Source organism: Schistocerca americana, chromosome 5 (genome assembly GCF_021461395.2).
Source record: "Schistocerca americana isolate TAMUIC-IGC-003095 chromosome 5, iqSchAmer2.1, whole genome shotgun sequence".
NCBI lineage: Eukaryota > Metazoa > Arthropoda > Insecta > Orthoptera > Acrididae > Schistocerca > Schistocerca americana.
The window spans coordinates 144,372,921-144,398,469 of NC_060123.1; the positions used below are offsets into that span (position 1 = coordinate 144,372,921).

At 41.5% G+C, this 25,549-nt stretch overlaps 2 protein-coding genes across 2 annotated transcripts in view; one reads left to right on the forward strand and one right to left on the reverse strand.

The window, feature by feature from the left end:
• The window catches only part of LOC124616770 (intraflagellar transport protein 74 homolog), a 216,101-nt gene that overhangs the window by 146,909 nt on the left and 43,643 nt on the right, over positions 1-25,549 (forward strand). The window contains exon 8 of the mRNA XM_047145158.1: positions 15,697-15,921. Coding sequence (XP_047001114.1) covers positions 15,697-15,921 — 225 coding nt within the window. The remainder of the gene's footprint in view (positions 1-15,696; positions 15,922-25,549) is intronic.
• Positions 11,351-23,829, reverse strand: LOC124616773. The gene is made up of 2 exons (XM_047145162.1): positions 23,689-23,829; positions 11,351-12,938 (listed from the first exon to the last, which is right to left on the reverse strand). Exon 2 carries the CDS (start codon positions 12,444-12,446, stop codon positions 11,856-11,858), a length of 591 nt encoding a protein of 196 aa, XP_047001118.1. The 5' UTR covers positions 12,447-12,938; positions 23,689-23,829; the 3' UTR covers positions 11,351-11,855.

A 25,549-nucleotide genomic window follows, 5' to 3' on the forward strand; every position in this document is an offset into this window, starting at 1 on the left:
ATTTTTCCTGTTGTTGTAAACCCCAAGACTGTGAAACTATTTTCAAGCTTTTGTATGTTCCTCGCAATCCCCAGTGATTCCAATGTTGAAAAGTGTATGTTGATTAATGAGTGATTTTTCAAGTTCTAAGAATATTCTCCACTGTCAATTTTATTGTGTTTCAAATGAGATCTATGGAAGTCCACAAAACACAAGTGTTGTATGCAGAAACATCTCTAATGTTATAGAAAACACTCATGACCAGTGATTTGTCTTTCATGTACAAGTATAGGTACATGTCAGTTGATCGAGTGTGTCTACAATACCTTTAGTTCTCAAGTAAAATAAGAGTACTTTTGCCTTTTTGCCACCTTTTTTGCTGATTTAGGCATTTTGATGTATCATACTCATAAGTATCACTGTTTTGTATTTCTTTGGGGTATAACTGATTACTGTAGTTAATAATGCTAAGCCAGGTTGTTTATTCTATTTTTCTGCTACCTACCCAGTTTTCTTCTTAATGTGCCATGAGCTCGGCTATTATGCATACTGACTGTCTGGCCTCCAACCAGACTGAAGATTGTTGATGTTTCACAGGGAGTTGAACTGGGCTATAAACAGCATTACAACACCGACAGTACTTTATAGTCTTGTTGAAATCACGCAGGAAATATGCATAATAACACAGCTCATGTCACCAGAAGAAGACAATTGGATCTCTCATTGACATTGGTGTAGAAAAATGAACAATTCAGCTGCATACCCAAAAGATCACCATCTATCAATCACACCAAGAAAGCCTGAGAGATCATGTCACATAAGTAGTTAAAAACTCTGAGGAGGTGGCCATCCCAAAAATATATAAAAATATATTCATCAATAGTTTTACAGTTTTTCTAGTGAATTATCAATACCCATTTCAAATATTTACCACATAGAATTAGATAGTGGCAGTTAATGCTTTTAGAACTGTCAGCACCAAGTGATGTTTCTCACACATGCAGTAGCTAATCTTAAGGTTGCACCTTGAAATGCCATGCTCTGTGTAGCAGATGACAGGGAGTGTGGCTTCTGTGGACTCTTGAATTCTCATTTTTTTCAGCCTAAGGATTTCCTACCAACCTCCTACCGTAATAATTTAAATTCTATAATCCATTATTTAGAAATACATTGTAATATGTATTTTGGGGTGGCTCTGCCTCAGATCCATTAACTAGGAACTGCACCTGGTTTCATCTCCTGTAGTTTGTAAATGTTTCACTAGAGTGCACTAGAACACTGTAACATAAGTGGCATCTAGCAATAGTGTCACAAATGATTAATGGAAATAAGTGTGCAAAAAATCCTATTACCTTTGTAAGTTTTCTTTTCTTGTGAATAATTTTTGCATACTTTGAGTCTGAAATCAGCACAATATAAATTCAGTGTACAAATTTATTAAGCAAAAATATGGAACATAAGCTTAGGTTGAACTTGGTGCACCCAGACCTGACGTAATCAATCTAGTGTGAAAATAGTAAAACTCTGGGCAAGGACACGCACATAATTTCAACAGAGCAGTGTATGTAACATGATAAGCCACTGGTCACATTTCCCAACACTTTAGCACAGCAAGTCATTCTAAAATGATGTGTTTTTGAGAGACCTTTAATGCACTCTATCACTTAAACTGTATATTTTCTTAATACATGTGTATAAGTTGAATAAAGTTGGTAGCCCTGCACCAGGCGAGACGTGTGAGTTTTGTGCTGCTATACAGATAAGTGATTTAGAGTGTAATAAAACTATGCTTAGTTCAGGAAACTAGTTTAATACGTGTATTAGTTTGTTTTGCAAGCTTACTATTAAAGGTTTCACTTCTCTTTGCGTATTATTCTAGAAAACGCGAAAGGAACATAAAGTATGGTATCGATCTGAGTATCGTCTTTGAACTAAGCAAAACATTATCTATGTGCAGTTCCGCCATGTTAGTTCTGTGTAAGCCTTGCTTGTATAAAGAGGTGAATAAATGAACTACTCAAAAATGGGAGTGTTGTTTGGTGTAACCGACCCCAACTTCCTCCTCACTGGTGACCCCGAGTTGTAACGTCTTCCGTTTTCACAGTTTCACTGTGTCCACAGCCTCCGCGTCGGTTATTTTTGCGTGTATTACATCAACACAACATTCGAACAATGACTTGGGCCCAACGCCTAACGCCGGATTTTGTGATTGACGTGCATCGTGTTGTGGGTGATGTACACCCGCTAGGACTGCAACACGATGTCTCTCACTCAATGATTACGCCGATTTCGCCGGACATTTTCGAGCCTGCAACAATAAGTGAGGTTAGGAGTGTGCATGACTCTGACTATCAAACACCTTTGTTACCTCCACATGTGCCCTCCCTCATTGACTGTGCAGTTACCTCTTACGGATCTCCGTGCAGTGTGGGACCAAAGCCGATTTCTGCAAATGCTTCGCTGGACAACTTACCACTGCCAGGACAATGATTTGCTATTCCGCAATCCATGCCGTACCACGCGGATACCTGCCATGTGGCCGGAACTGCTTCGTTCACAGGTCAACCTCCTCAGCATCCAACCACGCCCGTGCCTGCCTCTGTTTAGCGTCAGCGCATGCCATCCTACTTCGATACCTCAGACTGCAATGCGAACAATAACTTGTTATCTGTGCCTGACCTCCACCTCCATCCCACTGCTATGCCTCAGTGTTTTGTGCCATGACATTCACCTTATCCGCACACAGTTTTGAGTGGAGTGACTACGAACAGTGAACATTCGCACATACCGTCCTACGTTCGACATCATTTCCCACACTGTGCTTCTGGAAAGCCCACACCTCTGCAGCCTCCCTGAAACACAGGTGGCCCTGGCTCTGTTCAAACGTCGAGCTTTCCGTGGTCTAAAACTTTGAACTTTTTCTCACCTGTCGCCCACGCGCCGGCTCCAGTTGAGCTTCCGCTACTGTTCTCGGCACATCTCTGTGCCTCATCCGCATTGGTCTTCCGCGACGCGTCAATTTGAGCACACCCACACCCAGGACTCATCTACCCGGTACACTCTAGCCAAAGAGACAGTTCTACGTCGGCTTGCACGCTCAACCGAGGCAGCAATACGGCAAGTGCTCCAGGTCGAGCAACTAGGCAACGACAAACCTTCCCAGCTCTGGAGACAGATACGTGCCCTGGTCAGTGCCGATCTACTCTCTGACACAGCTGTCCTTGCCATCTGGTCAGATAAACTATCTTCTCACATCCGCTTTACTCTGGCTCAAAGGCCTCCTGAACCTGTCAAGCAAAGAATGACGATTACTGACAAGCTACACGATGCATCACTGCTCCATTTCGCTAGCCACTGCCCACGACAAGTCTCAGGTTCAGGCTCATCGCCCTGTGGCCAGACGCGGCTGGGGTCGCACTGTACCAACTGTTCCGCTCGCCCCAGGAAGCAGTAAACAAGCAACTGGGACATCACCGGCTCTTCCCCCAGGCACACCCCCTCCTGCAACTGAACCTGTTGCAGCCACCGAACCTCGGGCACCGCCATTGGCAACGAACTTTCCGCAGGAAATGCAACCACACTACCCGTACTGTTACTTCCACACGGTTTGGTGAGGAGGCACGGAACTGCAGACCATTCTGCTACTTCCCAAACGCCAATCGCAGGTAGGTTCGGGTGCCACCTCCTGCGCACAACATGACAGGCACCCGCCAGTGCTCCATTCTGTCTGGGAACGACCAGATAAATGTGAACGACTTTACATTAAAGACATTTCGTCAGGATACCTGTTCCTAGTGGACACAGGCGCCGATGTTTCACTGTTGCCCATGTCCTTAGCGTCATCGAACATCCGCCCTCATCATAATTCACTGCAAGCCATGAATTCCACTAAACTACAATGCTCAGGTTCAACCTCACATGTCGTCTCACTCTCCGCAAACTGCAAACTCGAGTGGACTTTTTTAGTGTGCGAAATTGACGATCCTATACTAGGCGTTGACTTTTTGCGATACCACAAACTTTCACACTGTGTTTCACCATCCATCCAAGACTCACTTCCCCTGTGCTCCGTTGAGCAACCCACCCCGCGACACATCGGTCCGGGCTCATCTCATTCGTACATGTTTGTCTCTGTCGACGACGTTACAAGAAACCATGCATAAGTGAATTGTCGAGCTTTAACATTTTGCTCGCCTTCGCAAGGAACACTTCGAGCTCTCCCTCCGGCTCCATGAAACACAGCTCCAGCTCTCTGAAGCAGCAAAGGAATTACAGACACTACAGCAAGGACAAATCAAGGTCAGTAAGTGTGCCGAATCTGCTTGCAATCCCAGCAATCGAGCTTCCGTGTGTTTACCTCCCACTACCCCTCGCAACTGTGCTATCAAGACTGCCATAACGTGTACTGACAGTTCCGCAGGGCCACACCCTCCTAACATGGCAGCATTTGACACTAGGCCGGACACAAGTGTGCATGCGTGACGAGTGTTACGAGTTCCCAAACTGACAGCTCCTACCCCGCCCCTCGCAGACAGCACCTCAAACAATGCAACTTCGGCTCCTGCGCACCGCCGTGTGACCACCACTGACAACACAAACAGTGCACTTGCGCCAAGCGTTTCCCCCGCGATATTGCTGCCACAGGCCGCGCCCTCGAACAATGGACTCACTAACGCTTCACAAGCTCTACCGAGCTCACCCGACCACGGTGCCACTGCTTCGGGCTGGTGGCCATCTTGTCACGTTGACGCCTAGGACACTTCGCCGCCTCGGCTCCCGTCAGATCCACTGACTGGCTCCGAACACCACGACCAAGCCTCGCCTGCCCCGCCCGCCACACATTGTAAACAAACCACCTCCTGCGCCGCCGGCAACATTTCTGTCGTCACCAACGGCACGGTTCACAAGCTTCGCGTCATGCCAGGCCCCCTGATCTCCAGTAAACCACGTCAACTTTGTCCCGAGCGCCTCTCCGACCTTAAAAAGCAAATTTCTGAGCTTCTAAGCTCCAGTGTCATTGAACCCTCTGCCAGTAGCTGGTCTACGCCCATTCATATGACACCCGAGAAAGACATGCCCTGGCACATGTGCGGAGACTACTGTCGACTAAACACATGAACAATTATGGACACCTACCCCGTACCCAATATTGCTGACTTTACCAGTTCCCTCGCAGGTGCGACCACGTTCTCTGTCATTGATTGCAAACAGGCCTACCACCAGATCCCCATGGCTCCTGAAGACATTGAGAAGACAGCAATCACCACCCCAGTCGGGTTATTTCAGTTTCAATTCATGCCCTTCGGTCTGAAAAACGCAAGCCAGACCTGTCAACGCTTCATCAACGAAGTACTATTCGAACTAAAATTCTGCTTTGCATATCTTGATGACATTCTTGTGTTCAGCTCCTCCGTCAAGGACAACGTTTGACATGTGCAAACTGTTATGAACACTCTCGCGGCAGCAGGCATCGAGACCAATCAGGACAAATTGCAGCTACATCAACCTGCTTTTCGGGTCTCTGCTGACGGCATTTCACTGTCCCCTGAGAAAGTACAAACAATACTAAACCTACCCAGACCTTCATCATTCAAAGAGCTCTGGCGCTTTCTGGGGACGGTTAATTATTGTTGCCGACATCTACCTTGGGCTGCGGAGATTCAGGCTCCACTGATGGACGCCTTTGCAGGCACCAAGACTTCTGGATCTCGGCCCGTTCCATGGACCCCTACTATGACTGCCTCTTTCACTGCCCTCAAAAATCTTCTTGCCGAGGCCTGCACCATCGCGCATCCTCATCCCAATTCGCAGCTTTTCATCACCACAGACACGAGCAATACTGCCATCGGCGCTGTCCTTAACCAGACAGTCAACGACCAAACTTCGCCCATGCAGTTCTTCTTGCGCAAGCGCACCAATGCACAATGGAAATATTCCGCATTTGACAGGGAGTTGCTCGTGGTCTACGAAGCGATCAAGCATTTTAAGACTGACGTTGAGGGACACCCTTTCTATGTTTTAACAGACCACAAACCCCTGGCTGCGGCCATTACAAACCCGCCAGCTGACCCACCTCCTCACCGCTTCAGATGCATGGACTTCATATCTCAGTTCACCACTGATGTCAGACACATAAAGGGTGCTGACAATATTAGTTGCTGATTTTCTTTCATGAGTCGACACTGTCCATTCGCTGTTAGACCTCTCTGAGCTGCCTAACCTCCAACCTGCCGACGAGGACACACAAAACCTGATTTCAGATTCTTACCTCTTCACTACACTTCGTCCGCACCACCTTCCCTGGCATTTCTGGTGAGATCTGGTGCGACGACAGTACGGGCACGTTACACCCCCTCATCCCAACCACGCTCCGTCGGGCTGTCTTCAACGCACTGCATAATTTAGTTCACTTCAGTGTTTGTGTCGGCCCGCCTTGTAGTGGAGCGCTTTGTGTGGAGAAGTGTCAACAAGGACTGCCAGCAATGGGCACGCTCTTGCATCGCGTGCCAACGCTGCAAAGTACACGAGCACACTTCACCCTCCCTCGGCACCTTTTCGATCCCTCCTGGTGGGCGTTTCCAACATATTCATATTGACATTGTCGGTCCTCCTCCCCCCCCCCCCCCCCCCCCCTCTAACAGCTTTCGGTATGTTCTCTCATCTATCGTCCGAACAACTTGCTGGGTCAAGGCTGTCCCCCTCCCCAATATCACGGCAGAAACTGTTGCTCGAGCTTTCGTCATGTCATGGGTATCGCGTAATACTACACAACAATATAACAGAGGAAATAAAAATTGCTATATATCCAATATTTAAAATTAAAGTAAAGACATTTCTATCAAAGCACTGTTTCTGTTCTGTAAAAGAATTTCTGAATATGTAACAAACAAAGTTACTTAAAACTTAAATTCTAAGAATAGGTGTCTAACTTTAATAAGCCTTTTATTTGCTAATACTATATATTATTGCAACTTTTCTTTGACGCGTCCAGTCAATTGCACAACTTTTGGTTTATGATAAAACTGGACCAATAAAAAAATCAAATCAAATCCAAAAAGCAAAACTTTGTGTCAAGCTAATTATCTAAAATATCTCTTGGGATACTTAATCGTTAGCTACACTGTGAAGACCTCAGGAAGTTACAAAAAATTTGATGGAACAGATACTCCCAGTACTTTTATAGCCACAGCAGGGTCAGAGTTGGTAAAAAACAGAGATAAGTATTTTCTACTAACTGTTACACCCACAATCATTTTATTTCATCTTTAAACAACAGCACAGCTTATTTGTCAGCAGATAAAGCCACTCCACTAATGGTAATCTGGTTAATGTAGGAAAAATCAGACTTCTTCTTACCATAAAGAAGACACATTAAGTTGTGCTACCTACTGTAAAGAAGACACATTAAGTTGCACACTGGCACAGTTAAAAGACACTTACATAGAGCTTTCGGCCACAGCCTTCACCATTAAAGAGAGACACACACACCATTCACCACACACAGGCAAGCACACCTGATGCACACACGCCTGCCAACTTCAGCATCTCTGGTCAGAATGCAGCTATCATGTGGGATGCAAGCAGCAATCTGGAGGGCCCTTGGAATGGGAAGGGATTGTAGTGTATGTGTGGGAAGAGAGACAAACACAGTCTGATGGAGTGTGCAGGGGCTAGAATGCCAACATGTGCAGCATCAGGTTGTGGGACAGGGATGTGGTTAAAAAGGAGCAGAAAAGGAGAGGAGAAGGGAAAGACTGGCAGATGCGTTGGCAGAGGGTTGAAAATAAACAAGTTAGGGGATGAGAATGTGGAGGAAATGATAGGTCAGGTAGGGCAGAAACTTTTGGGTGGTGTGGGGACAGTATGTTACCATAGGTTGAGACCGAGATAATTACGGGAGTGAAGAATGTGTTGTAAGGATAACTCCCATTTGCACAGTTCAGAGAAAAGCTGGTAGTGGAGTGAAGGATTCAGATGGCTCGGGTAGTGAAGCAGCAATTGAAATCAAGTGTGTTAAGTAGAGCTGCACGTTGCATGTTGGGCCACAGGCTGGCCTACTTTGCTCTTGGCCTCAGTTTGGCTGTGGCCGTTCACCGTGGTAGACAGCTGGTTGGTAGTCATACCAATATAAAACGCTGTGCAGTGATTGCAGCAGAGCTGGTAAATGATATGGCTGCTTTCACCAGTGGTCCAGCCCCTGATAGGTCAGTAAAAACCTGTGACAGGACTGGAATAGGAAGTGCAGGGAGGGCAGATTTGGCCAGTTTTGAACTAGGGTCCTACACACGGATTGATTCTTGTGGAAAGGGCTTGGGATTGGGAATGGAGTGGGGATGGACTAGGAGAGTCTGGACGATGGAACCCACTTTGGGAAGGGTGGGAAGTATCTCGAGTAGGGTGTCACTCATTTCAGGGCATGATGATAGGTAATTAAAGCCGTGGTGAAAGATGTGGTTCAGTTGTTCCACTCTGGGGTGGTACAGGGTGATTATGAAGGGGACACTCCTTTGCAGCTGGTTCTTGGCGTTGGTGAGAGGATAGGGGATGCGAGGGGAAATGGCACGGGAGATCTATTTGCCGGTTAGATCTGGGGGTAGTGCCTGTCTGAGAAGGCCTTGGTGAGACCCTCAGCATACTGAACAAGGAAGTTTTTGTCATTGCAGACAAACCATCTCCAGGTGACCAGGCTGTATGGGAGGAAGTTTTTGGTGTGAAAGTGATGACAGCTGTCGATATCCAGGTACTGTTGGTGGTTGGTGTGTTTAATGTGGACAGAGGTGCAGAGGGAGCCATCAGAAAGGAGGAGATCAGGATCTAGGAAGGTGGCATGCTGGGTTGAGGAGGATCACTTGAAGTGGATGGGAGAGAAGCTGTTGTGGTTGTGAAGGATCAAAGATATCTTAAACGTTCCTCGGAGTCTTTATGCTTACCTTTCAAAATTGTCTTCTGTACTTTTATTCCATTTCCACTAGCTTGAGAAGCAGACCAATCATTTATGCTTGATTTTTCTTCCCATCTCCATCAGTACTTTTTCCTGTCCCTAATCTCAAAGCAATAGTCTTAGCTGCTATCGCAGAATCCAGCTGCATCATAGCATAGTTTCTGATCCAGTCACTACAAGTTTTTTTTTTTTTTTCATTTATTCATTTTCCATTTCGGACTCTTTAATTAAAGGACTTCACAAAATAACATATAATATTTTGGACATCTGATATGCAAGTGAGTGAGATTATGAATCGTCTTTGGTCCAAATAGTTGGATATGCAAAGTAAGTAATCATGTAAGAGCTGGAAATGTTGGTGAGAGATCACTAATATCAATAGCTGCTATTGCCATGTTGTGCTGGCTGCTGTGGGAGTCCACACTGACCAAAATAAGGAAGGAGAGAAGTGGTGATGGCTGAGTAAACATAACATAACTTGATTCCTGTGCCTCCTATACACAAGTACTTTACTCTCTATTAATACTCACAGAACACAGGCTAAGTAACACCTTTCTATAACTTAATACTAATTAAACAGTGGAAAATCCAGGATGGAATGTAACAATATTATGAGAAGGAAAGTTGCTACTCACCATATAACAGAGATGCTGAGTCGCAGTTAAGCACAACAAAAATACTCTCACAATTATAACTTTCAGCCATTAAGGCCTTTATCAACACACACACACACACACACACACACACAAAACTCACACACACGACTGCAGTCTTAGTCTCAACTGCCTGAGACTGCAGTCGTGTATTGAGGGTTGCGTTTTGTGTGTGTTTGTGTGTGTGTGTGTGTGTGTGTGTGTGTGTGTGTGTGTGTGTGTATTGTTGATGAAGGTCTTAATGGCTGAAAGCTATAATTGTGATAGTCTTTTTGTTGGGCCTATCTGCGACTCAGCATCTCCACTATGTGGTGAGTAGCAACTATCCTTCTAATAATATTGCTTAGTACTGATGCTCTTGAAGTGTGTGACTGAACCGAGCTGATCAGCAATGGGCAGGTGGTTGAATCAGTGTGGACAGGGGGCACTGAATTCCGTCTTCATGGAGGTGTGGCACTGCCTGCTCTTTCCATTGGTGTGCAGGTCAGCACCTTCTTGACATGGTTTCATGGCACTGCGCTGGTCAGTGTACAGTCGATGTTTCAGGACTGCACAGCTCATCCATGTTTTTCACTTTCAGTCAAAAGTAGAATCACAAACATTTGAACTTTTATTATATATTTAAATATGTTCCGTGTTGCTCTGTTTTTGTTTCTGGCTGCCTTTGCTGATTTGTGGCTGAGGTCAAAACTACGGACGGAAATAATATCCATGTTGATTTTTCCCCTTGTCCATGGTTTAGTGCAGTTGTCTAGTATTTTATAAAGATCTTTAACAAGATTCCATCTGGAACAAAATAAGAAACTGAGAATTTTGTAAATTAAAAAAAAAAAAGCCACCTAGCCACTCCTGCATTTTAAATGATTATTTAGGTTCAATGACTGAAGAATCCTGTTGGCTGCATGATTAATATCAATGCTTTCATAAATAAGCCTCTGTTCTTGTGGCACACTAATAACTGTTATTTTAAGTTCAATATCGGTGTTGTCATGTCAGCATGAAGTTAGCAATATGAGATAAGCAACAGCTCTTTAAGGGGGGATGTTGATGAAAAACACAGACTATTTCAAAAATGCACCAAATCCACAGTTTTGGAGATATGGCAATGAAATTTTGTACCACGATTTACATGAAAGTAACACATTTACATATAAAATCCTTTGATTATATATATCCAACTTTTTTTTGAATGAAATTTGAACTTTTATTTTCAAAAAATAATATATGTTCCTTTTTCTCAGTAAGTATTCAAGAGAGTTCTACAAAAATTTCTCTGTTTCATCTCTTTATATATTGTAAGCTTCTCTCATGAGGTTTTTGGAATAGGTCAAATAGGAGAATTTTCATAATTTTTTAATTATAATTCCACAAGTATAATTTTACATTCATGCAAAATTCCAAGCACTTTGCCCCATATCTCAGCTCTCAATCAGAATTTCAAAATTTGCTCTTGAGACAACGTTTATTAGCTTTACAGAAATATGAGTACAAAATTTCATAATTCTAGCATTCAGAGAATCTGAGGAAAAGGTACAGAAACTTTAAAAAACAAACTTTTCAGGAAACACAATTTAAAGCTCAACCTAACTTTTTTCCTTGTCACTTCTTCAGAAGGCACCGCATTTGTACTCTGGGTCATCTTTCCCTTCAAGGTTTCTCTTCTGGTTTCTTCTTGTCTGTCTTCTTTCCTTTACCAGGTCTTCAACTGACTTTTCAGCTGCAGAGACGCGCTGTAAATCTGTTTTTCTCAGGATATCTTGAGTAAAATTTCCTATCTTGAAGCCCATTCTTTCTAATACCTTCATCCTCCTGACATTCCCATAATTAAATATAATAACTGCAACATAAGTTGCAATTCTGACAACTGTAACAGATGCAAATGTGTTTTTAGGGCATCTTTTCCGTATGAGTGAATTTTGAGACACATTTGGGTTTTGGGTTTTGCCATGAACACACTTTTTGAAAAGTGCAGGAGCAGCCAGAAACCTGTAAGTGGACTTGACAAGATCCAAGGTAACGATTTGGAAGCCTCTCCTTGTGAGTGTAGGGGTTGTTATCCCTCTGAGCTTGTAGATATTTACACCAGCTAATGTGGCACAGATTATGAATAGGGTGTTCATCTGTTGACAACATGTGGAATATGTAGCCCATACTGCACTTTTCATGTCATTTACATTGGAAAGATTCTGTCTGATAGCCTTGCCATAATACTCTTGAAGAGAGTCTATCATCTTCTTTGTGAGTCTGTTGTGTCCACCAATGCCCTTTCCATCTTCCAACTTTTAGCCTTTCATGTCACTGACAAGTTTCCTCAATCTTGAACCCATTCTCTTCTGGATGTGACCTATGCATTCAAGTTTCTCAATTGAAAGTTCTCCATAAAGTTTTCTCTCATTCACAGACTTGAATACATTGGAGTCACCATCCCCCAGATATTCCACATATCTGACTCCACATTCCTTGACAGATCTCTTAAAAATAATTTGCATACCAGCTCCTTCCATTCCACCACTAGAACCAGAAAATGTTTTGCTGCAGTTATGTCCTTTTACAGCTTCTTCACATTCTCCACTAAGTGCATAGTTATGGCAGAATTTGCTCATAACTTGAACATCTAGTAACTTCCCTGTTTCAATACTTACGACACTTGACACACCACATAAAGACATATGCCCTCTTTTCATGAATGTACCATCACATGACACAACAAGATCTGTCCTAACATGACCAGAATCGTTCTCGTCTAACGGATCATTGTCTGCAATAGCTTCTACTACAGCTGTTACCATACTGTCCTCACACATGTCAGAAATTATGTTTTCCAGTACACAGTTTATTTGTGTAAATCTCAGACATGGTGCTGGCATATTCATTATTCCTCACAATAAATTTCCCCCTTTCTCTCCCAACTACAATGCACCTCAATCCAAAGGTAAACCTCATATTAGCTTCATAGTACCAGTTTTTACATTTAGAAGTTTTGAATGAACTATCAGCATCACATTTTTTGCACACAATATGCAGATTGGCTGCCAAGCCTTCTCCCGTGCCATCATCTATAATCTGAATGTTATCACTACCACACATCTTACAAATACAAGAAAATTTCACTGCTGCAGTCAATAATTCAACATCAGTTAATCTAAATTAAAGGTACCGAGTTTCATCACTGTAGTATGCACCATTTACCTCACCAATTTTTCGCTTGGAGCTGCTAGGAAACGAGTTCACATTTTCAGCAGATGTTCTTACTTCGGACATAGCCTCATTGCTGGATTGCCATTGTTTCTCACGTCTCCCATTCACTACATTATTCAAATGCAGTTTATCCAGTTTTTTATACACTCTTTGTGATCGTGGCATAACTGAATGAAGAAAGAATCGAACACTTATATAAATGTCTATCAATATCACTAGGCAAAAAAAGAATTGCTTCATCATAAATGATGCAGCTAGTTTGTTATTGTTTATAATATACAGAACAGAGTCAAAGATGATCTATAAAACCAAAGAGTATGTATCACGGCCTTCTAGATGTATCCCGCACATGTTTGGTTGAAAGTAATACACAGAATCGTTGTTCACTGAGCTGGTATTGAAGTGCTGCTTCAAAACGTGGGTGCGCCAGGGAGGCCACATCACACTTTTAATTAATTTTCAGGCACTTCGGATGCGATTTCAACATTGGTACTTTGGGAACTTATTGTCCATGAGTTGTACTAACAAATAAAAAATAAATTGAAAATTGACATTTTTGGTCAATTTCATCAACGTACCCCCCTTAATACAACTGAGGAAGTAGCAGCTTTTTTCAAAATAGTGTCATTCCTGTTAACAATGCCATGTTGAAGTTAGCTTGAGTAATTACTTTAGTTTATAGTATTTTTCCAAAACTAATTATTAATGCAGTTTCTAACAGCTGATCTTGTTTCGTAACATATATGTTTAGTCTATTTCTTAACATATACACCTAGTCTTTTCTACAATCCCAATGGTTCTTCTTTCTCATAGGTTATATGTCTCCTACATTACTGTTGTCCATCATACAAAAGTAGTGAAAGCAATAAATTTAACCTACAGTTTCTGAAAATTGGCTAGAGTGACACATTATTAGGAAACAAGAGTAATTAAATCAAAGTACAAATTATTAATTGTAAATGTGAAAACTACTTTTGATAACAACAGAAAAAGTTTATTACATGCTGATTTTTATATAAGAATAAAAACCACTATTAATAGATTTAAAACTACTATCTATTTCCTTCCTTTACATACCGGGTGATCAAAAAGTCAGTATAAATTTGAAAACTGAATAAATCACGGAATAATGTAGATAGAGAGGTGCAAATTGACACACATGCTTGGAATGACATGGGGTTTTATTAGAGCCAAAAACATACAAAAGTTCAAAAAATGTCCGACAGGTGGCACTTCATCTGATCAGAATAGCAATAATTAGCATAACAAAGTAAGACAAAGCAAAGATGATGTTCTTTACAGGAAATGCTCAATATGTCCACCATCATTCCTCAAAAATAGCTGTAGTCAAGGAATAATGTTGTGAACAGCACTGTAAAGTATGTCCAGAGTTATGGTGAGGCATTGGCGTCAGATGTCGTCTTTCAGCATTGCTAGAGATGTCGATCGATCACGATACACTTACGACTTCAGGTAACCCCAATAATCATGCGGACTGAGATCTGGGGACCTGGGAGGCCAAGCATGACGAAAGTGGCGGCTGAGCACACAATCATCATCAAACGACACGCGCAAGAGATCTTTCACACGTCTAGCAATATGGGTTGGTTCTAATAAAACCCCATGTCATTCCAAGCATGTGTGTCAATTTTTACCTCTCTATCTACATTATTCTGTGGTTTATTAAGGTTTCAAATTTGTAGTGACTTTTTGATCACCCGGTATGTAAAGGAAGGAAATAGATAGTAGTTTTAAATCTATTAATAGTGGTTGACAGTATACACATTGTTTGGCAACACACATATTCCTAATTATTTTCATTTGTAATATTAAGCATTTCATGACATTTGTTGAGTTTCCCTAGAAGATTATGCCATAATGAATAACTGACTCAAAGTAGCAGTGAGAGAGATATTCTCCCTGGTGTCTAAGTATGTGGCACCTGCCAAAATATGCAGTGCAAATGCTAAGCTGTTAAGTTTATAAGTGTGAGTGACAGTATCCAATCATCTGTTAGGATGATAATTGTCTGTCCTGTGCATGCTGCCAGCCAATGATGTCATTCCTCTCTCTCTGTCGTGCCACCAAAGTTTGAGCCTCATAGTGGCAATCTTCCACCTGGTCTTCCTCAGTAAAAATTTTGCTGATTCTTCCTCCTCATCTGAGTAACAGCTCCAGCCGTGGTGTCCACCTGCTCTTAATAACTACTAGTAGATTGACTTCATTCACTAACTCCTGTATGATATGCTAATATTCATAATTAAAAAGCTGATCTTCATAATTGAAAACTAAATATTTCTGAATGTATTCTATAAAAGAAAAATTACTTGTTTACTGACCTAGATTGCTCTCTAGAATCAAAGTTACAGGACTTTGTGAAATTGTTACAGTACTTCTTGAAATTTCAGTATTTTGTGTTGTACATATTGCACTACAGGACTGTTCCACATTCACTACACTTGCCAAATATCTTACCAACAGACTACAACATTTTCTCAACATATGCACAACATACTGCTAAAGTTGGTAAACCCATATTTTGGGAAATGTTTAACCTCATAACAACAGACTCTTATGAAAGACTTTTTTAACCAAAATATCTTGCTATGGGAATTGTATAGCATTTTTTAGTGCCTGTTTTCATTAATAAACCTCCATTTATCTCAGAAAGTTGTTTTAAAACTGAAATCTCTCATGAGAAGTGATAACATAAAACAATACTGAAATGAACACACAAATCATTGATAGAGAAATAGATGTAATTTGTTTTTGTAGGAGATAAGTGTCATGACTCTGCTTCTTATACAAGCAGTAACCATTTGCTGATCTGATGTACAACTTTCCAGTATGGTCTAATTATGCTTTTCTTTGTTCTATAATTAACAATTTCAATAAGTTAGTAATGTGTATTAATTTATGTTGTAGGTTGAAGCGTTGGAAGGAAAGATTAAAACTGAAATGGAAACTCTGCGAGAAAAAATGACAACAATGACAAATGAAATGGCTTCTCTTTCTAATTTAGACAAACTTAGAGAGGATGCTCTCAGCAAACAGGAACTTCTGATAAAAGAAAAGGAAGTTCTTTTAGAAAAGCAAGCTCCTCTTAAGATGAATGTTGAGGAACTGCAAATTAAGTTTGATGATCTGAAGGTGTGTGTGTATTCAAATTTTACAAATTCTGGATCTGTGTCTTGATAGTGTGTTTTTCCGAGAGAGAGAGAGAGAGAGAGAGAGAGAGAGAGAGGATCCTATTAAGCCTTATTACATGTATTCATTGAGTGCACCTTTTGCAATTGCACTTTTTAAATTATTGCAAGAATGACTTTGTTATGGACTTTCATACTAGTACTAATCAAAAAATGGGAAGTCTAAAAGGTGGAATAAATATATGGAAGAACTATACAATGGAAGCAAACTTGATGACAGTGCTATAGAAAGGGAAGATGGAGTTAATGACAATGAGGTGGGAGACATACTATCTACATGTGGATGGCTACTCTGCAAATCGTACTTCAGTTCCTGGCAGAGGGTTCATCAAACCACCTTCATAATAATTCTCTGTTATTCCACTCTTGAAAAGTGTGTGGGAAAAAATGAACACCTGTATCTTTCAATGCGAGCTCTGATTTCCCTTATTTTATGATGACGATTGTTTCTCCCTATGGAGGTCGGTGTCAAAAAAAAAACATTTTTGCATTCAGTGCAGAAAGTTGGTGATTGAAATGTCATGAGAAGATCCCACCGCTACGAGAAACGCCTTTGATAATGATATCCACACCAAATTCTGTATCATGTCCATGACACTCTCTCCCCTATTTCGCGATATTACAAAACATGCTACCCTTTGAACTTTTTTGATGAACTCAGTTAATCCTAAGTGATAAGGATCACACACTATGCACCAGAACTCCAAAAGAAGATGGACAAGCATAGTGTAGGCAGTCTCTTTGGCAGATGTGTTGCATCTTCTAAGTGTTCTGCCAGTAAAATGCAGTTTTTGGTTTGCCTTCCCCACAACATTTTCTATGTGTTCTTTCGAATTTAAGTTGTTCAATGGTGTAATTCCTAGGTGTTTAGTTGAATTTACACCTTTAGATTTGATCAATTTATTGTGTAACCAAAGTTTGACGGATTCCATGTGGCACTCACACTTTTCATTACTTATGATCAATTTCCAATTTTTGCATCATTCATATATCTTATCTAAATCATTTTGCATTGGTTTTGATCTTCTGATGACTTGACTAGATGATAAATGATAGCATCATCTCCAAACAACCTAACAAGGCTGCTCAGATTGTCTCCTCAATCATTTATGTAGATAAGGACAACAGATGACCTATAACACTACCTTGGGTAACACCAGAAATCACTCCTGTTTTACTCGATTACTTTCCCTAAATTACTACAAACTGTGACCTCTCTGACAGGAAATCACAAATCCAGTCACATAACTGAGAGAGTGTTCCATATACACATAATTTGATTACAAGCCGCTTGTGAGTTACAGTGTCAAAAGCTTTCTGAGAGTCTAAAAATATGGAATCAATTTGAAATCCTTTGTCAATAGCACTCTACACTTCGTATGAGTAAGGAACTAGTTCTGTTTCACAAGAACGACGTTTTTTAGATCCGTGTTGACTGTATGTCAATAGACCATTAAAATGTAATTAATAATGTTTGAGCACATTATATGTTCAAAATTCTGCTGCATATAGACATGAATGGTATGGGCTTGTAATTTGGTGGATTACTCCTATCGTCTTCCTTGAATATTTGTGTGACCTGTGCTACTTTCTACTCTTTGGGTACAGATCTTTCATTGAGCAAATGGTCATATATGATTGTTAAGTATGGAGCTATTGCATCAGCATACTCTGAAAGGAACATAGTTTGGTATATAATCTGGACTGGAAGATTTGCTTTTAATAAGTGATTTAAATTGCATCACTACTTTAAGGATATCTGCTTCTAAGTTACTCATGGTGCCAGCTGTTCATCAGTCGAATTCTGGAATATTTACTTGGTTTTCCTTGGTGAAGGAATTTCAAAAGGCTGTGTTTAGTAACTCCGCTTTAGCAGCACTATCAACAGTATTTCTGTTACCATTACACATCTGGTGAGCAAGAGGTATGAGACAGGCGAAATACCCTCAGACTTCAAGAAGAATATAATAATTCCAATTCCAGAGAAAGCAAGTGTTGACAGATGTGAAAATTACTAAACTATCAGTTTAATAAGTCACAGCTGCAAAATACTAACTCGATTTCTTTACAGATGAATGGAAAAACTGGTAGAAGCCAACCTCAGCGGAGATCAGTTTGGATTCCGTAAAAATGTTGGAACACGTGAGGCAATACTGACCGTACAACTTATCTTAGAAGATAGATTAAGGAAAGGCAGACCTACATTTCTAGCATTTGTAGACTTAGAGAAAGCTTTTGACAATGTTGACTGGAATACTCCCTTTCAAATTCTGAAGGTGGCAGGGGTCAAACACAGAGAGCAAAAGCCTATTTACATTTTGTACAGAAACCAGATGGCAGTTATAAGAGTCGATGGGCATGAATGGGAAGCGGTGGTTGGGAAGGGAGTGAGAAAGGGTTGTAGCCTATCCCCGATGTTATTCAATCTGTGTATTGAGCAAGCAGTTAAGAAAACAAAAGAAAAATTCGGAGTAGGAATTAAAATCCATGGAGAAAAAACAAAAACTTTGAGGTTGCCGATGACATTGTAATTCTGTCAGAGCCATCGAAGGACTGGGTAGAGCAGTTGAATGGAATGACCAGTGTCTTGAAAGGAGGATATAAGATGAACATCAACAGAAGCAAAACGAGGATAATGGAACGTAGTCGAATTAAATCAGGTGATGCTGAGGGAATTGGATTGGGAAATGAGACACTTAAAGTAGTAAATGAGTTTTGCTATTTGGGGAGCAAAATAACTGATGATGGTCGAAGTAGAGAGGATATAAAATGTAGACTGGCAATGGCAAGGAAAGCGTTTCTGAAGAAGAGAAATTTGTTAACATCGAGTATAGATTTAAAGTCAGAAAGTCGTTTCTGAAAGTATTTGTGTGGAGTGTAGCCATGTATGGAAATGAAACATGGACAATAAATAGTTTAGACAAGAAGAGAATAGAAGCTTTCAAAATGTGGTGCTACAGAAGAATGCTGAAGATTAGATGGGTAGACCACATAACTAATGAAGAGGTATTGAATAGAATTGGGGAGAAGAGAAATTTGTGGCACAAGTTGACTAGCAGAAGGGATCAGTTGGTAGGACATGTTCTGAGGCATTAAGTGATCACCAATTTAGTATTGGAGGTCAGTGTGGAGGGTAAAAATCATAGAGGGAGATCAAGAGATGAATACACTAAGCAGATTCAGAAGGATGTAGGTTGCAGTAGGTACTGGGGGATGAAGAAGCTTGCACAGGATAGAGTAGCATGGAGAGCTGCATCAAACCAGTCTCAGGACTGAAGACCACAACAACAACAACAACAACAACAGAGTTTCATTAAATATATGACAAGTATTAATGTCTTTTCCTGTTACCAACATCTGCTTTCAATGTATCTGATATTCTATGTTATGAGTCTTCGTTAGTTTGAGATTGAACAGTTTCCTTTGAGCCCCCTGTGTACCTGTTCAGGTATCATCAGGGCTGTGTTTAGTATGGCTGAGTCTGGGCCCTTCATTAGTATCATCAGCAAACAACATAATAATACAGTCCTTTATAGTTGTGGGAATGTCATTTTTATAGGTCAAGAAAAAGAGCATGACTAATATTGCATATTGTGGGACTCCATATTTTGAGTTCCTCCACTGCAAGTTTAATGTTATTCCAGTGTTGGAGTTTGTCAGTTGGACTCTTTGCAGCTTGTTATGAAGTTAAACCCTCATCTTAACAACCACCAAGTTTTATCAAGATCATTTCTGCATAACAATATTGTATAACTTTAAACTGTGTTTGAATGTAGACTTGGTTCTTAACTGAACACGTGTCCTACCATACCACATCTGTATGACACCACAAGGCAAAGGAGACACGGTGGCCAGTAAACATCACACTTGGATAAACAATGTGAAGAGAAGAACTATAACCAAAAACAATGAGTGCACTTTCTTTATAATCCACAATAACACTTGAAGGTAATCAAAGTGTCATGTGTCAGGTGGAGGGAATGGAACCAAAAAAAACCTCTTTTCTCCATTTCATTGTAAAGCTCTCCCAGCACCTGCAGCTTATGGTATTTCAATAGAAAAGTGTAAAATGGTAGCAAAGTAATTCAAATTGAAATTGAAAAATTGTTTACAAAATAAGATAATGTCCAGAAACTGGAACAATGGTATAATTGTTAATCTGTACAAGAAATGAGGGTATTATGGTTGCCACTATGATTCCTTCCCCCCCTCCCCCTTCTCTTTCCTGTTCCATTTGCAAAAAGTGTTAAGGGAGAACAGCTGTCAGTAAGTCTTTATATAGGCTCTAATTTCCCTTATTATTTCCATTATGGTCAAACTCCTGAGGGTCTGCCACTGGAATTTGATGTGGATCTCTGTAACACTCTCTAGTTTACTGAACAAATACATGACGAAAGACACCACTCTTCTTTGGAACATCTCTGCCTCCACTATTAACCCTACCAGGTAATGGTCCCAGACTGATAAACAATACTCAAAAATCTATCAATCAAGTGTTTACCATACCACTTCTTTCATAGATGAATTACATTTCCTTGGGATTCTTCCAAGGAATCTCAGCGATGAATCTGACTTTCATGCAACTAGTTTTATAAAGAAAGTATACTACCTAAATTTATGGCCAACTGCATAGGAAAAACTGTGAGATTTTAATCATGGAAAGGATCTAAGTGGCCTTGCACAGTGGATCATTTACAAGTTGTGAATGAAATCGCAGAATGGATTAGTGAGTGTGAATTACCATACTGTCTGGGATTAGTAAACTTTTTACTCAGTTTAAATAAAATCTGTACTAATAGTGCTTGAGAAACAAGACATTGATTAAGCAATAATGGAAATTCCTGGATGGGTCAATACATAAAATAAGGGAAAGGCAACCACTCACCTGCAGCAGACTGACATATAACACATAGACGCATTAACAAAAAAACAGTCTTCACTAGTTTTCAAGATCTCTGGCCCTTCGTCTAGTAGCAAGTACACACATTCAGACGTACAACCTCACAAATATCCAAAAGAATGCTACCACAGCTGTGACAAGACACTGCTTATTGAGAGCAGCAGTTGCATGTCTGATGATTGTGGGTGTGGGTAGGGAAGGGCTCATGAGGCAATGAGGGGTTAGTGACCAACCACAAAGTTGACCATCCAGTTGCTGAACTTGCTGCACACCACAACACAAATGACTTTAACAACTGGTTCACTACACATGCTATTTGGATAGCCCCCTTGTGGTTGATGTGCAGGTGCCAGCACTGGTGTCCTGCATAATCATTCATTTGTTGAATTGTCAATGAAAGTGGGCCTAAGTTGCTCAGTTGAAACAGTATCATTCATTCCACCCTTTTGGACAATGAAAGTGTTTTCGATGTCACTTACTAGTGGCCAGAATATGGAGAAGTGAGAGGTGAGTGTACATCATCATCATGCAAACAAACTTGTTCAACTCTCTGAAAATGAACTGAGGGTGTTGTCATTGTCGGTTTTGTGGGCATAGTTCTCGGATGTGCCGCTCTAGTTTTTGGAGAAAACCAATGTGGTCATCAAACAGCTGGGCTGTTGGTAAAGATAATGCGATAAAATCACCTGGTACTCACAACTGTTCACCAAGCACTAGTTGCACTGGAGCAGAGGACAAATGTTCTTTTACAGCCCTCTGGGACAGAGCAGAGCCCATAGCAGTGTATCAATCCAAGATTCTTTGTAGCACATGAGAATAGATTCAAGTGAACAATACATGCACTCCATTATACTGCTACTATCTGGGTGACTGCCACAAAGGTTAAGTAGCTCACCTTGGTCCATAATTAATGGTTGGAGGAATCACATGATGAAGAAACAAGACATTCACAAGTGCCTTGGCAATGGATTCAACTGTGATGTCAGCTAGTGGTATGGCTTCTGACCACATGGTATAACAGTCAGCGATGCTTAGTAGGTAATGGTGACTGACTGTACATGGTAAGAGGCCAACAAGATCCGGGTGGAGATGTGCAAAATGTGCCATTGACAGAGGACAATCCTGAATGGTTGTATGCATATGCCAGAAAACTTTGTCTTTCTGGCACAAAACACAGGAGTGAGCCCACATACCGATGACTGTCTTTCTTGACACTTGGCCAGACCTCTTTGCTTGCCCCCAGTTTCAGAGTTAGTTTGATGCCAGGATATGACACATTATGAATGACATTAAAGACCGCTTGACATTGTTTTTGCAGGATTAGAGGGCATAAACAGTCACCGCTGCAGCCACACCACACTTCATTTGCAAGTCCGTCTTGCTGTAAGGCAGTGTCCTTTACTACCTGGCTGGCATCTACAAAAAGTCTGCTCAGTGAGCCAGGATTCGAATGTGTTAGCAGTGTTGCCTTAGATAGTGCTGCCTTCAAATCCTCAAACACTTCAGATGCTTCTGTAGCCCACTGAATTGTTCTGTTGTTAGAAATATTTCTCCAGTAAGAAACATATTGAGAGGCTGTTGCACAATCACAACAGGTAGTAAATGACATCAATGAAAGTTCACCATACCAGTAAATCACCAAAGGCTCCTGCAGGTAGTAAGGTGCAGCACATTTTAAATAGCGGAAACCTTTTCTTGCAGCGTTAGCAAATTCACATTTCTCTGCATTAATGAGGAATTAATCTTGAAGACATTGAAAAAGTTGGCTTAAATGTTCTTGCAAGGGCTTAGAAATATCAAATTACCATCAAGAGAGCAAAAGACAAATAGGAGATCCCGTAAAACACTGTGCATAAATCTACGCTGTATCTGCACGGCATTTCTTAATCCTTACGGCATACAATTGTAATGATATAATCGAAATGGTGTGATGGTGGCCATTTTTTTTTGGCTTCCTTGGCCAATGAAATCTGTGAAAATGTCTTAGCACAACTGATGACACTAAATACAGCTGCACCACTAATTGTATAATTGAAATCAGTAATGTTTGGTGCTGGATTAGCTGTTCGGTATTATGTCAGCATTTAATAACTGTTAATTTTTGCATAACATCCATGTACCATCGATGCAGAGTGGAGATCACTATTTGACACAGATACGATGCCTTCTTGTTCATTTTTTTGAGCTGCTGCAAATTTCTCTGGAGACATTTGCTGAGCAACGAGACTCATGGATTCATTGAACATGCCACAAAAATCTTCAAGCAGACTGGAACAGCTTGCACACTCTTAGCAATGACAGGAAGAAAATTATTGTGATAAACAGCTGATAACTGGATCTGGCATCACTTTGAAAAATCTTCGAAAGTGTGCTCCTATCAATGGACCACTGACATCAGTGATGATGAACTTCCTTGTCAGCATTTAAGTAGATGCAGATATTGCTTGCTGCAATGTGGCTCATGTTGGTTCAGAGTACAGGTGCCACACAGAAACACTAATTCCTGAACCAGAATCTACCGGGAATCTGATCTGTTACACTGTCTGTAATAAACAGTCAATTAGAACATCTTATCACTGTGATTGTAGCATTGTTGCACTATACACTATAATTCTTTTTGATGTTGTCCAAGTGGTGTTCATTTTCATGACGAGCATGGCCGCCCACTAATGCTTGCTGTTCCCATTTGGCTAATCACATGCATCCAAACTTTTTGTGGAACCAACACCAAGTTGTCTTTTTACTTGAAGTATTGCAATGCAGCCAAAGTTTTGTTCTTCATATACATGAGTTTTGTTTTTAGGTACTGACCTGTGTGTGAACTGCTGTTAATTTTCACTGCAAGAGCTGTCTGCTGGTGATGATTGCTGCTTCTTCATGGTGAAGTTGCACAATCCGGTGCCTGCAGCATTTACTCTGGCTGTCATGCCAGTTCCATGGCCAGGGGTGTCTTCATTGTTTCATCATGCATGTTCCACGACCACTCTAGGAAGTTGATGAAATTTGGTCACAAAAATCATTACCTACTAGATAATTAGCAATTATGGTTGCCTTCTTTGCTAGAACCACTAATGGCTGGTTAGTATCTGCCACCAACACAGGACATATTTTTTGTGGGAAGCTTGTTAGCCTCATTAGATGTAATGCAGATTGGATTGAAGGGGTTAAAGAGGCCAAGCTACAAGATCATCAGTTGCTCCATCCTGTGTGCATCAGGGAAGAGTCCCAACTGAGGAAGAACACAGAGACATCACATAATGAACTCAGTTGCAAATTACAATTAATAAAATCAAGAGATATAAGCAAGTAGAAGCAAGATGGGCGAGTTGCTCCACCCTCTGCATTCGACCTATATTTCCTCACCTTCCATTACTGCAAGAAAACCAACAGCATGGACAAGTTGATAAAATCTCAGGAAAGAGAATGATAATAACAAGACAATAAATCAATGATAGATGTAAAAGAAGAACTAAAAAGGTGGGAAGGGGAGAATCGAGGCCAGACCACCAAGCAAGGGCAGCCATGGGTCCCTTGGATCTGGCACCCCTTCCAATCACTCAAGTGGCCGATGGCATTGATATGTCCTACCTCACAAACAGGAATAGATACCACCTTCACAGGTAAAATATAAAACCATATCAGTTGCTTTGGCATTGTCTACTAGCACCAGAGGCAGTGTGTCAGCTAGTTTAAGATTTTACTGTAAGTTGGCCAAATTAGGTCAGTCCAGTAGAACATGGGCAACCATCAGATGACGTCACATTGACAGTGGCAGGATCCTCAACTCATAATACACTCCTGGAAATTGAAATAAGAACACCGTGAATTCATTGTCCCAGAAAGGGGAAACTTTATTGACACATTCCTGGGGTCAGATACATCACATGATCACACTGACAGAACCACAGGCACATAGACACAGGCAACAGAGCATGCACAATGTCGGCACTAGTACAGTGTATATCGACCTTTCGCAGCAATCCAGGCTGCTATTCTCCCATGGAGACGATCGTAGAGATGCTGGATGTAGTCCTGTGGAATGGCTTGCCATGCCATTTCCACCTGGCTCCTCAGTTGGACCAGCGTTCATGCTGGACGTGCAGACCGCGTGAGACGACGCTTCATCCAGTCCCAAACATACTCAATGGGGGACAGATCCGGAGATCTTGCTGGCCAGGGTAGTTGACTTACACCTTCTAGAGCACGTTGGGTGGCACGGGATACATGCGGACGTGCATTGTCCTGTTGGAACAGCAAGTTCCCTTGCCGGTCTAGGAATGGTAGAACGATGGGTTCGATGACGGTTTGGATGTACCGTGCACTATTCAGTGTCCCCTCGACGATCACCAGTGGTGTACGGCCAGTGTAGGAGATCGCTCCCCACACCATGATTTCAGGTGTTGGCCCTGTGTGCCTCGGTCGTATGCAGTCCTGATTGTGGCACTCACTTGCACGGCGCCAAACACGCATACGACCATCATTGGCACCAAGGCAGAAGCGACTCTCATCGCTGAAGACGACACGTCTCCATTCGTCCCTCCATTCACGCCTGTCGCGACACCACTGGAGGCGGGCTGCACGATGTTGGGGCGTGAGCGGAAGACGGCCTAACGGTGTGCGGGACCGTAGCCCAGCTTCATGGAGACGGTTGCGAATGGTCCTCGCCGATACC

Excerpts from the sequence above, each read along its gene's own strand:
- LOC124616773 (XM_047145162.1), bottom strand. The coding sequence starts at position 12,446 with ATGAATATGCCAGCACCATGTCTGAGATTTACACAAATAAACTGTGTA.